The 13,024-nt window shown below is 46.2% G+C and overlaps 1 protein-coding gene across 1 annotated transcript in view; it reads left to right on the top strand.

Annotated features, from left to right (window-relative positions):
• LOC137345184 (NACHT, LRR and PYD domains-containing protein 3-like) overlaps window positions 1-13,024 on the top strand; it is a 71,407-nt gene that overhangs the window by 15,922 nt on the left and 42,461 nt on the right. Inside the window, exons 5-6 of the mRNA XM_068008649.1 lie at window positions 6,985-7,156; window positions 7,262-7,327. Coding sequence (XP_067864750.1) covers window positions 6,985-7,156; window positions 7,262-7,327 — 238 coding nt within the window. The remainder of the gene's footprint in view (window positions 1-6,984; window positions 7,157-7,261; window positions 7,328-13,024) is intronic.

The following is a 13,024-nucleotide window of genomic DNA, read 5'->3' as shown; positions in this document are numbered from 1 at the left end:
ATTCCCCACCTAGCCTAGGTTCTATGCATTTTATATCCTCAGTGCATCCTCCATGTGCATTTCAACATGGAACAGAACTGAGTCTTCAGTTCCGGAGGGTGACAGGTTGTAATGAGCAGGAGATTTCCATGCTCTAGTTTTACTGAATTCATGAGACTACATTGGGTCTGCAGTCAGTGTGGTAGATTCTCAGGGTCAGACCCAGCCGAGTGTATTCCACTGTGCCCCATTGCCAGTGCAACAGAACCTACCCAGGGATGCTGTTGAAGGAGTCTGGGACGTTGGCCAATAAATGTGATTTTATGAGTATAATTTCACAGAATCACAGAATTGTTACAGTGCAGAAGGTATCTGCACTGGCTCTCTGAATGAGCAATTCACCCAGTGCCATTCCTCTGCCTTCTCCCCATAATCCTGCACATTCTTCCTTTTCAGATAACAGTCTAATTCCCTTTTGAATGCTTCAGTTGAACCTGCCTCCACCACCCTCTCAAGCAGTAAATTCCAGATCCTAACCACTCGCTGCGTGAAGAAGTTTTCCCTCAAGTCATTTTGCTTCTTTTGCCAATCACTTTAAATCTGTGTCCTCTCGTTCTCAATCTTTTCATGAGTGGGAACAGCTTTCCCATATCCACTCTGTCCAGAACCCTCATGATTTTGAATGCCTCTATCAAATCTCCACTCAGTCTTCTCCAAAGAAAACAGTCCCAACTTCTTCAAGTATCTTCATAACTGAAGTTTCTCAACCTTTGAACCATTCTCATGAATCTTTTCTGCACCCTCTCTAACGCCTTCACATCATTGCTAAGGCGCAGTGCCCAGAACTGGACACAGTACTCTCGCTGAGGCTGAACTGGTGTCTTGTATAAGTTCAGCATAACCTCCTTGCTCTTGTACTCTATGCCCCTATTAATAAAGTCCAAGATACTGTGTGCTTTATTTAACGCTCTCACAACCTGTCCTGTCACATTCAATGACTTCTGCACATATACCCCCTGGTCCCTCTGCTCTTTGCTCTTTCATCTCTTGAGAGTTGTACCCTTTGTTATATTGTCTCTCCATATTCTTCCCATCAAAATGAATCACTTCACATTTATCCACATTTAACTTCATCTGCCATTTGTCTGCCCATCCCTTGGCCCTGTACACCAAGGTCTAAGTCATTAATTTATAACAGGAAAAGCAAGGGTCCCAATATTTATCCCTGGGGATCCCCACTACAAAGCTTCCTCCAGCCTGAAGAACATCCATTAACCACTACCCCCTGTTTCCTGTCACTCAACTAATTTCATATTCATGCCACTGGCCCTTTTATTCCATGTGCCATAATTTGTCTCAAGTCGCTTGTGCAGCATCATTTCAAATACATTCTGGGAGTCCATTTACACCACATCAACAACATTCCCCTCATCAACTCTCTCTGTTATCTCTTCAAAAAACTCCAGCAACTTAGTTAAACATGATTTTCCCTTAAGAAATCGGTGTTGGCTTTCCTTAATTAACCTGTATTTGTCTATGCGACTTAATTTGGTCTTGAATTATTGTTTCTCGGCGTTTCCCCACCACTGAAGATATACTGACTGTCCTTTTCTTTACATCATTTTTTGAACTGAGATGTAACATTTGCAACTCCTGTTACGACCGAGGTGGGAGGAGTGCACAATTTATTCTGGTTCCACTTCTCCATGGGTCACAACATATATTGAAATGTTTTCCCACTTACTGATATGGTCAATTATAGACTCTATTTTTATCCCAGAGTGAAACAAACCACCAGGTTTCTTTAATAAACAGCAAAGTTATCAGTTTATTATAAAACAAGTGTTAACCAGTAATGAAGTAAAGCATAAACACATAGATTGAAATTTGAAAGTTCCCTTTTGACCTTAGTCTCACACACACACACACCTTAAAATGGCTTGTTGTTTAGAGCTCTGTTACAAAAGAAAAAGATGAAAAAGCCACTTAAGCCGAATACCTGCTCATTCTTGAACAAAAACAGATGAGATATGTTGTGTTCCAAAATTGGCGTACAGGCTGGCCTCCGAGTACACGTTGACGCGTCACTGGGATCTTTGAGAACAGTTTTTTTCATGCGGCGTTGAGAATTAATTTAGCAGGCTTTTCTTGCAAGACAGGAGACGAGATGAGTTGACATAGTGGACCTTTCAGGGTCTTTCAGAGAGGTGCTGGAAAGCTGAGCTGGGTTGTGATCTTCTCCTCCTTCCTTAGGAATTCTCTTCTCTCCTTGGAAGTTCTCTTCCTTTTTGTGCAGTTCAACACCAATTCAAAAGTGAAACCGACAACAGGAGTTGACCTCCATCAATCGTGACCTGTCACTGTTTTATAAACAACTTGTCCAGGTGTCCAAAGTTCTCTTGTTTATTGATCTGGAAGTCACGTGGTTTCCCAGAAAGGCTTGTTGTTGTTGCTGGAAGTCAGGTGGTTTCCTGGAAAGACTTGTTTCCTCACAAGACCACTCTGTGCCCCTTTTTAAAAAAAAACATTTCCAGGGACTGTTTTTCAAAGTCAAGTGGCCTTTAAATGGCCCATTTTGAAAACCCCAAAGTTTAACATTGCTTCAACCTTACAAAAATGAATCATTAAAAAATATATTTAACAAAAAGGGCGGCACAGTGGCGCAGTGGTTAGCACTGCAGCCTCACAGCTCCAGCGACCTGGGTTCAATTCTGGGTACTGCCTGTGTGGAGTTTGCAAGTTCTCCCTGTGTCTGCGTGGGTTTCCTCCGGGTGTTCCGGTTTCCTCCCACATGCCAAAGACTTGCAGGTTGATAGGTAAATTGGCCATTATAAATTGCCCCTAGTATAAGTAGGTGGTAGGGAAATATAGGGACAGGTGGGGATGTGGTATATGGAATTAGTATAGGGTTAGTATAAATGGGTGGTTGATGGGCGGCACAGACTCGGTGGGCTGAAGGGCCTGTTTCAGTGCTGTATCTCTAAACTAAACTAAACTAAAACACAGAGGAACTTTCATAACACTCTCCAGTCCTTTGGCACCACCCCTGAGTCGAAGGAAGACAGAAAAATTTGGCCTCTGCAATTTCCACTCTCACTTCCTGCAGTAACCTTGGATGCATCTCATCTGTCCCTGGTGATTTATCAACTTTAAGTATAGAAAGCTTATCCAATACCACCTCCTTATCAATTTTAAATCCTTCTAATGTATTAATTACCTCCTCTTCCACTGTGGTCTGGGCAGCAATATCTTCTTTGGTAAAGACATGCAAAGTATTCATTTAAGACCTCAACTATTCCCCCTGCCTCCTTGTGTAAATCCCCCTTTTGGTATCTAATCGGCCCTACTCGACCTTTGACCACCCTTTTACCATTTACATGCCAATAGAAGACCTTGGGTTTCCATTTTATGTAAGCTGCCAGTCTCTTTTTATACTCACTCTTTGCTTCTCTTATTTTCTTTTTCACTTTCCCTCTGAACCTTCTATGTTCGGCCTGGTTCTCTATTGTATTATTTATCTGATATCTGTCATAAACACACTTCTGCTTCTTCATCACTGTCTCTTTTGTCATCCAGGCAGCTCTGGATTTATTTGCCCTACCTTTGTGCTTCAAAGGAATACACCTTGATTGTGTCCAAACTATCTCTTCTTTGAAGGTGGCCCATTGTTCAGTGACTGTTTTTCCTGCCAACCTTTAATTCCAATTTATTCGGCCCAGATCCATTCTTATCCCATTGAAGTTGGCTTTACCCGAGTTAATTATTCTGACTCTAGATTGTTCTTTATTCTTTTCAATTACCAATCTAAGCCTTATGATACAATGATCACTGTGCCCTAAACGTACTGCTACTTATATTTGATCCACTTGGCCCATCTCATTCCCAGGAGCCAGTTCTAGCAGTGCCTCCTTTCTCATTGGACTGGAAACATACTGCTGTAGAAAATTTTCCTGAACATCCTCTAGGAATTCTTGCCCCTCTCTGCCCTTTGCACTTCTAATATCCCAGTCTATGTTTGGATAATTAAAGTCCCCCTTTATAAGATAGTAATAGGACTGAAGACCTGTGCTCCAGAACTTGCCGCGCCCCTAGCCAAGCTGTTCCAGTACAGCTGCAACACTGGCATCTACCCTGCAATGTGGAAAATTGCCCAGGTATGTCCGGTACACAAAAAGCAGGACAAATCCAACCCGGCCAACTACCGCCCCATTAGCCTCCTCTCAATCATCAGTAAAGTGATGGAAGGTGTCATCAACAGTGCCATCAAGCGGCACTTGCTCAGCAACAACCTGCTCAGTGACGCTCAGTTTGGGTTCCACCAGGACCACTCAGCTCCGGACCTCATTACAGCCTTGGTTCAAATATGGACAAATGAGCTGAACTCAAGAGGTGAGGTGAGAGTGACTGCGCTTGACATCAAGGCAGCATTCGACCGAGCATGGCATCAAGGAGCCCAAGCAAAACTGAGGACAATGGGAATCAGGGGGAAAACCCTCCACTGGCTGGAGTCATACCTAGCACAAAGGAAGATGGTTGTGGTTGTTGGAGGTCAATCATCTGAGCTCCAGGACATCACTGCAGGAGTTCCTCGGGGTAGTGTCCTGGGCCCAACCATCTTCAGCTGCTTCATCAATGACCTTCCTTCAATCATAAGGTCAGAAGTGGGGATGTTCGCTGATGATTGCACAATGTTCAGCACCATTCGTGACTCATCAGATACTGAAGTAGTCTGTATAGAAATGCAGCAAGACCTGGACAATATCCAGGCTTGGGCTGATAAGTGGCAAGTAACATTCGCGCCACACAAGTGCCAGGCAATGACCATCTCCAACAAGAGAGAATCTAACCATCTCCCCTTGACATTCAACGGCATTACCATCACTGAAACCCCCACTATCAACATCCTAGGGGCTACCATTGACCAGAAACTGAACTGGAGTAGCCATATAAATACCGTGGCTACAAGAGCAGGTCAGAGGCTAGGAATCCTGAGATGAGTAACTCACCTCCTGACGCCCCAAAGCCTGTCCACCATCTACAAGGCACAGGTCAGGAGTGTGATGGAATACTCTCCACTTGCCTGGATGGGTGCAGCTCCAACAACACTCAAGAAGCTCGACACCATCCAGGACAAAGCTGCCCGCTTGATTGGCACCCCATCTTCAAACATTCACTCCCTCCACCACCGACGCACAGTGGCAGCAGTGTGTACCATCTACAAGATGCACTGCAGCAATGCACCAAGGCTCCTTGGACAGCACCTTCCAAACCCGCGACCTCTACCAACTGGAAGGACAAGGGCAGCACATACATGGGAACACGACCACCTACAAGTTCCCCTCCAAGTCACACACCATCCTGACTTGGAACTACATCGGCGTTCCTTCACTGTCGCTGGGTCAAAATCCTGGAACTAACTTCCTAACAGCACTGTGGGTGTACCTACCCCACATGGACTGCAGCGGTTCAAGAAGGCAGCTCACCACCACCTTCTCAAGGGCAGTTAGGGATGGGCAATAAATGCTGGCCTGGCCAGCGAAGCCGACATCCCATGAAAGAATTATTTTAAAAAAAGAATCCTATAGTTCTTGCATCTCTCTGTAATTTCCTTGCAACTTTGTTCCTCTTCATCCTTTCCTGCTAGTTGGTGGCCTATAGTCTACACCGAGCAATGTAATTGCACCTTTTTTTTGTTCCTTATCTCCAGCCAAACAGATTCCATCCTGGACCCCTCAGGGATATCCTCTCTCTCCAGCACTGCAATGTTCTCCTTAATCAGTACCTCCATTCCTCTCCCCTTTCTTGCTTTACTCTCTTTCCTGAACACCTTGTATCCAGGAATATTTAACACCCAGTCCTGCCCTTTCTCACACTGTTGTTGAGTAACGTGTGGTGCAGCTCTCCCAATTTTTGCACTAGTCCCAGATGTTAGTGAGATGTTACAAGGGCGACTGGACTCCGTTTTCCTTCATCGTGTCCAAATCTGATGCTGAGGTGAAAAGTACGTGACCTACTCGGTTTTGTTCTTGTATATCCTCCTTTATCGAGACTTGTTCGGCCATTTCAGAGGTGACCACATTGATGAAGGACTGGAGTCACGTAGAGGCCAGACCTAAAGGACATTAGGTTTTATGACAATCTTCATTAAAGCCACTATACAGAGCTAAGCTGTTGATGAAAGTCCTGACTACACAAGCCCCATTGCTCAATATATGCTCCCAGTCGAGGTTTCCACCCAACAGAGGGCATGTAAAATACTGGGAATCAAATGTATAATTAGCGAGGGACAAGTGAGTGGATTTTCATTATTATTGGTTGATCCTCCTGAACGATAAATCAACAGTGGTTATTTCGATTAGTCGGTGGTCATTTCTCAGACAGTTTTCTAGCTGCTTCCCTCACTTCAGAATTAACCCTTCCCTGTCACTTGAATTCTGATTCTCTGGTCTTTTATTTCTGAGTAAATCAGAAAGTGTGACAACAGGAAGAAAGTGTGAGAAACAAGTGGATCATTTTGTCAGTCAGTATCTGATGTCATGTTGGACACTGAAGGACAGAGAAAACTAATCCCATTAAAATTGCTGCAGATTCTCAGTGATTCCTCACTCTCCTGGAACAACTCTTCTGATTTCTATTTTGGTTCCATCTAATTGATTTCCATTAATGACTGAATCAAGATCAGAGATTGATAGATTATTGCTAACCCAGGGTATTAAGGGATATGGAGCCAAAGTGAGTGGATGGAGTTAGGGTACAGATCAGCCATGATCTGATTGAATTGTGGAGCAGCCTCGAGGAGTGAATGGCCTCCTCCTGTTCCCATGTTCCGAAGATGTTTCTAGAATATTCCGCTCATGTTCAGAATGGATCAGTAACCAGCCCAGTGACTGCTTTCTGTGCTGAAAACCACTGGGAGATATCATCATTGAGCAGATCCTTTCCTTCTCATTCTCTATGTGTGTCTTTCACTCCCCTCCTCAATGTAATCATTATTATTCTTCACAGAAGATCATTGAACTCACAAAGAAGGGAAACAGGGCGGACAGTTCCAAACTTCTCCTAAATCTGGTAATGGAGAAAGGCTCTCAGGCCCGAAGGGTGATGTGGGAATCCTTTGTGAAAATGCGTCACGGAGTACCAAAGTTGGACAAAATACTGAAAGAAATACAGGAACTCGGTACGGTAAAATCACACACTGAATTCAACTTCAGATTCAAACACTGCAGAATTTACTATAATATTACACAAATCTGATTTCATGAAATCTAAATAATTTAAACAGGTTCTGATCCATTTGACGATATGAATATCGCACAAGGTTTATCCGAAGTACCCGGTAACCTGAAAGGTAAGTGATGATACAGAGATTTCAAACCGTTTATTTCACTTTTGAGAAACAAAATGTTTGACTGCATCCGTTTGTCAGAATCTGGGAATCAAATTCAAAGAATGTGGAACAGGATTGAACGTTGTTGAAATTTGTCATCAATCCTCATATATTCTGCAGAGATTCAAATTTCAATTTGTACAATTTCTGATCTATGCTGTAAATATGTGGACTTGACATTATTTCACACAATGCAGCTGATGATGGGCATCACTTGTGAAGCCTTTCAATCAAGACCCTGTAAACTGTGAAACCCCATACACACCTGGCAGGATCCTGATACACTGTGAAACCCTGTACACACCTGACAGGATCCTAATACATTGTGAAACCCAAACACAGCCGGCAGGATCGTGATACACTGTGAAACCCATACACACCTGGCAGGATCCTGATACACTGTGAAACCCTGTACACACCTGACAGGATCCTAATACACTGTGAAACCCAAACACAGCCGGCAGGATCGTGATACACTGTGAAACCCATACACACCTGGCAGGATCCTGATACACTGTGAAACCCCATACACACCTGGCAGGATCCTGATACACTGTGAAACCCCATACACACCTGGCAGGATCCTGATACACTGTGAAACCCCATACACACCTGACAGGATCCTAATACACTGTGAAACCCAAACACAGCCGGCAGGATCGTGATACACTGTGAAACCCATACACACCTGGCAGGATCCTGATACACTGTGAAACCCTGTACACACCTGACAGGATCCTAATACACTGTGAAACCCAAACACAGCCGGCAGGATCGTGATACACTGTGAAACCCATACACACCTGGCAGGATCCTGATACACTGTGAAACCCCATACACACCTGGCAGGATCCTGATACACTGTGAAACCCCATACACACCTGGCAGGATCCTGATACACTGTGAAACCCCATACACACCTGGCAGGATCCTGATACACTGTGAAACCCCATACACACCTGGCAGGATCCTGATACACTGTGAAACTTCATACACACCTGGCAGGATCCTGATACACTGTGAAACTCCATACACACCTGGCAGGATCCAGATACACTGTGAAACCCCATACACACCTGGCAGGATCCTGATACACTGTGAAACCCCATACACACATGACAGGATCCTGATACACTGTGAAACTTCATACACACCTGGCAGGATCCTGATACACTGTGAAATCGCATACACACCTGACAGGATCCTGATACACTGTGAAACTCCATACATACCTGGCAGGATCCTGATACACTGTGAAACCCCATACACACCTGGCAGGATCCTGATACACTGTGAAACCCCATAGACACCTGGCAGGATCCTGATACACTGTGAAACCCCATACACACCTGGCAGGATCCTGATACACTGTGAAACCCCATACACACCTGGCAGGATCCTGATACACTGTGAAACCCCATACACAACTGGCAGGATCCTGATACACTGTGAAACCCCATACACACCTGGCAGGATCCTGATACACTGTGAAATCGCATACACACCTGACAGGATCCTGATACAATGTGAAATTCCATACACACATGGCAGGATCCTGATGCACTGTGAAACCCCATACACACCTGGCAGGATCCTGATACACTGTGAAACCCCATACACACCTGGCAGGATCCTGATACACTGTGAAACCCCATACACACCTGGCAGGATCCTGATACACTGTGAAACCCAATACACACCTGGCAGGATCCTGATACACTGTGAAACCCCATACACACTGGGCAGGATCCTGATGCACTGTGAAAACCCATACACACCGGGCAGGATCCTGATACACTGTGAAACCCCATACACACCTGGCAGGATCCTGATACACTGTGAAACCCCATACACACCTGGCAGGATCCTGATACACTGTGAAATCGCATACACACCTGACAGGATCCTGATACACTGTGAAACCCCATACACACCTGGCAGGATCCTGATACACTGTGAAACCCCATACACACCTGGCAGGATCCTGATACACTGTGAAATCGCATACACACCTGACAGGATCCTGATACACTGTGAAACCCCATACACAGCTGGCAGGATCCTGATGCACTGTGAAACCCCATACACACCTGGCAGGATCCTGATACACTGTGAAATCGCATACACACCTGACAGGATCCTGATACACTGTGAAACTCCATACACACCTGGCAGGATCCTGATACACTGTGAAACCCAAACACAGCTTGCAGGATCCTGATACATTGTGAAACCCCATACACACCTGGCAGGATCCTGAAACACTGTGAAACCCATACACAGCTGGCAGGATCCTGATACACTGTGAAAACTCCATACACACCTGGCAGGATCCTGATACACTGTGAAACCCTGTACACACCTGGCAGGATCCTGATACATTGTGAAACTCCATACACACCTGGCAGGATCCTGATGCACTGTGAAACCCTGTACACACCTGGCAGGATCCTGATACACTGTGAAACCCCATACACACCTGGCAGGATCCTGATACACTGTGAAATCCCATACACACCTGGCAGGATCCTGATACACTGTGAAACCCCATACACACCTGGCAGGATCCTGATGCACTGTGAAACCCCATACACACCTGGCAGGATCCTGATACACTGTGAAACCCCATAGACACCTGGCAGGATCCTGATACACTGTGAAACCCCATACACACCGGGCAGGATCCTGATACACTGTGAAACCCCATAGACACCTGGCAGGATCCTGATACACTGTGAAACCCTGTACACACCTGACAGGATCCTAATACACTGTGAAACCCAAACACAGCCGGCAGGATCGTGATACACTGTGAAACCCATACACACCTGGCAGGATCCTGATACACTGTGAAACCCCATACACACCTGGCAGGATCCTGATACACTGTGAAACCCCATACACGCCTGGCAGGATCCTGATACACTGTGAAACCCCATACACACCTGGCAGGATCCTGATACACTGTGAAACCCCATACACACCTGGAAGGATCCTGATACACTGTGAAACTTCATACACACCTGGCAGGATCCTGATACACTGTGAAACTCCATACACACCTGGCAGGATCCAGATACACTGTGAAACCCCATACACACCTGGCAGGATCCTGATACACTGTGAAACCCCATACACACCTGACAGGATCCTGATACACTGTGAAATCGCATACACACCTGACAGGATCCTGATACACTGTGAAACCCCAGACTCACCTGGCAGGATCCTGATACACTGTGAAACCCCATACACACCTGGCAGGATCCTGATACACTGTGAAACCCCATACACACCTGGCAGGATCCTGATACACTGTGAAACCCCATACACACCTGACAGGATCCTGATACACTGTGAAATCGCATACACACCTGACAGGATCCTGATACACTGTGAAACCCCAGACTCACCTGGCAGGATCCTGATACACTGTGAAACCCCATACACACTGGGCAGGATCCTGATGCACTGTGAAACCCCATACACACCGGGCAGGATCCTGATACACTGTGAAACCCCATACACACCTGGCAGGATCCTGATACACTGTGAAACCCCATACACACCTGGCAGGATCCTGATACACTGTGAAATCGCATACACACCTGACAGGATCCTGATACACTGTGAAACCCCAGACTCACCTGGCAGGATCCTGATACACTGTGAAACCCCATACACACCTGGCAGGATCCTGATACACTGTGAAATCGCATACACACCTGACAGGATCCTGATACACTGTGAAACCCCATACACAGCTGGCAGGATCCTGATACACTGTGAAACCCCATACACACCTGGCAGGATCCTGATACACTGTGAAATCGCATACACACCTGACAGGATCCTGATACACTGTGAAACTCCATACACACCTGGCAGGATCCTGATACACTGTGAAACCCAAACACAGCTTGCAGGATCCTGATACATTGTGAAACCCCATACACACCTGGCAGGATCCTGAAACACTGTGAAACCCATACACAGCTGGCAGGATCCTGATACACTGTGAAAACTCCATACACACCTGGCAGGATACTGATACACTGTGAAACCCTGTACACACCTGGCAGGATCCTGATACACTGTGAAACCCCATACACACCTGGCAGGATCCTGATACACTGTGAAATCCCATACACACCTGGCAGGATCCTGATACACTGTGAAACCCCATACACACCTGGCAGGATCCTGATGCACTGTGAAACCCCATACACACCTGGCAGGATCCTGATACACTGTGAAACCCCATAGTCACCTGGCAGGATCCTGATACACTGTGAAACCCCATACACACCTGGCAGGATCCTGATACACTGTGAAACCCCATACACACCTGGCAGGATCCTGATACACTGTGAAACCCCATACACACCTGGCAGGATCCTGATACACTGTGAAACCCCATACACACCTGGCAGGATCCTGATACACTGTGAAACCCCATACACACCGGGCAGGATCCTGATACACTGTGAAACCCCATACACACTGGGCAGGATCCTGATACACTGTGAAACCCCATACACACCTGGCAGGATCCTGATACACTGTGAAACCCCATACACACCTGGCAGGATCCTGATACACTGTGAAATCGCATACACACCTGGCAGGATCCTGATACACTGTGAAGCTCCATACACACCTGGCAGGATCCTGATACACTGTGAAACCCCATACACACCTGGCAGGATCCTGATACACTGTGAAATCGCATACACACCTGACAGGATCCTGATACACTGTGAAACCCCATACACACCTGGCAGGATCCTGATACACTGTGAAACCCCATAGACACCTGACAGGATCCTGATACACTGCGAAACCCCATAGACACCTGACAGGATCCTGATACACTGTGAAACCCCATACACAGCTGGCAGGATCCTGATACACTGTGAAACCCCATACACACCTGGCAGGATCCTGATACACTGTGAAATCGCATACACACCTGACAGGATCCTGATACACTGTGAAACTCCATACACACCTGGCAGGATCCTGATACACTGTGAAACCCAAACACAGCTTGCAGGATCCTGATACATTGTGAAACCCCATACACACCTGGCAGGATCCTGAAACACTGTGAAACCCATACACAGCTGGCAGGATCCTGATACACTGTGAAACCCCATACACACTGGGCAGGATCCTGATACACTGTGAAACCCCATACACACCTGGCAGGATCCTGATACACTGTGAAACCCCATACACACCTGGCAGGATCCTGATACACTGTGAAATCGCATACACACCTGGCAGGATCCTGATACACTGTGAAGCCCCATACACACCTGGCAGGATCCTGATACACTGTGAAACCCCATACACACCTGGCAGGATCCTGATACACTGTGAAATCGCATACACACCTGACAGGATCCTGATACACTGTGAAACCCCATACACACCTGGCAGGATCCTGATACACTGTGAAACCCCATAGACACCTGACAGGATCCTGATACACTGCGAAACCCCATAGACACCTGACAGGATCCTGATACACTGTGAAACCCCATACACACCTGGCAGGATCCTGATACACTGTGAAACCCATACACACCTGGCAGGATCCTGATACACTGTGAAACCCATACACACCTGGCAGGATCCTGATACACTGTGAAA

Source organism: Heterodontus francisci, chromosome 28, assembly GCF_036365525.1.
Source record: "Heterodontus francisci isolate sHetFra1 chromosome 28, sHetFra1.hap1, whole genome shotgun sequence".
Classification (NCBI taxonomy): domain Eukaryota; kingdom Metazoa; phylum Chordata; class Chondrichthyes; order Heterodontiformes; family Heterodontidae; genus Heterodontus; species Heterodontus francisci.
The sequence above is the reverse complement of the archived record's forward strand: the minus strand, read 5'-3'. Positions and strand labels throughout refer to the sequence as shown.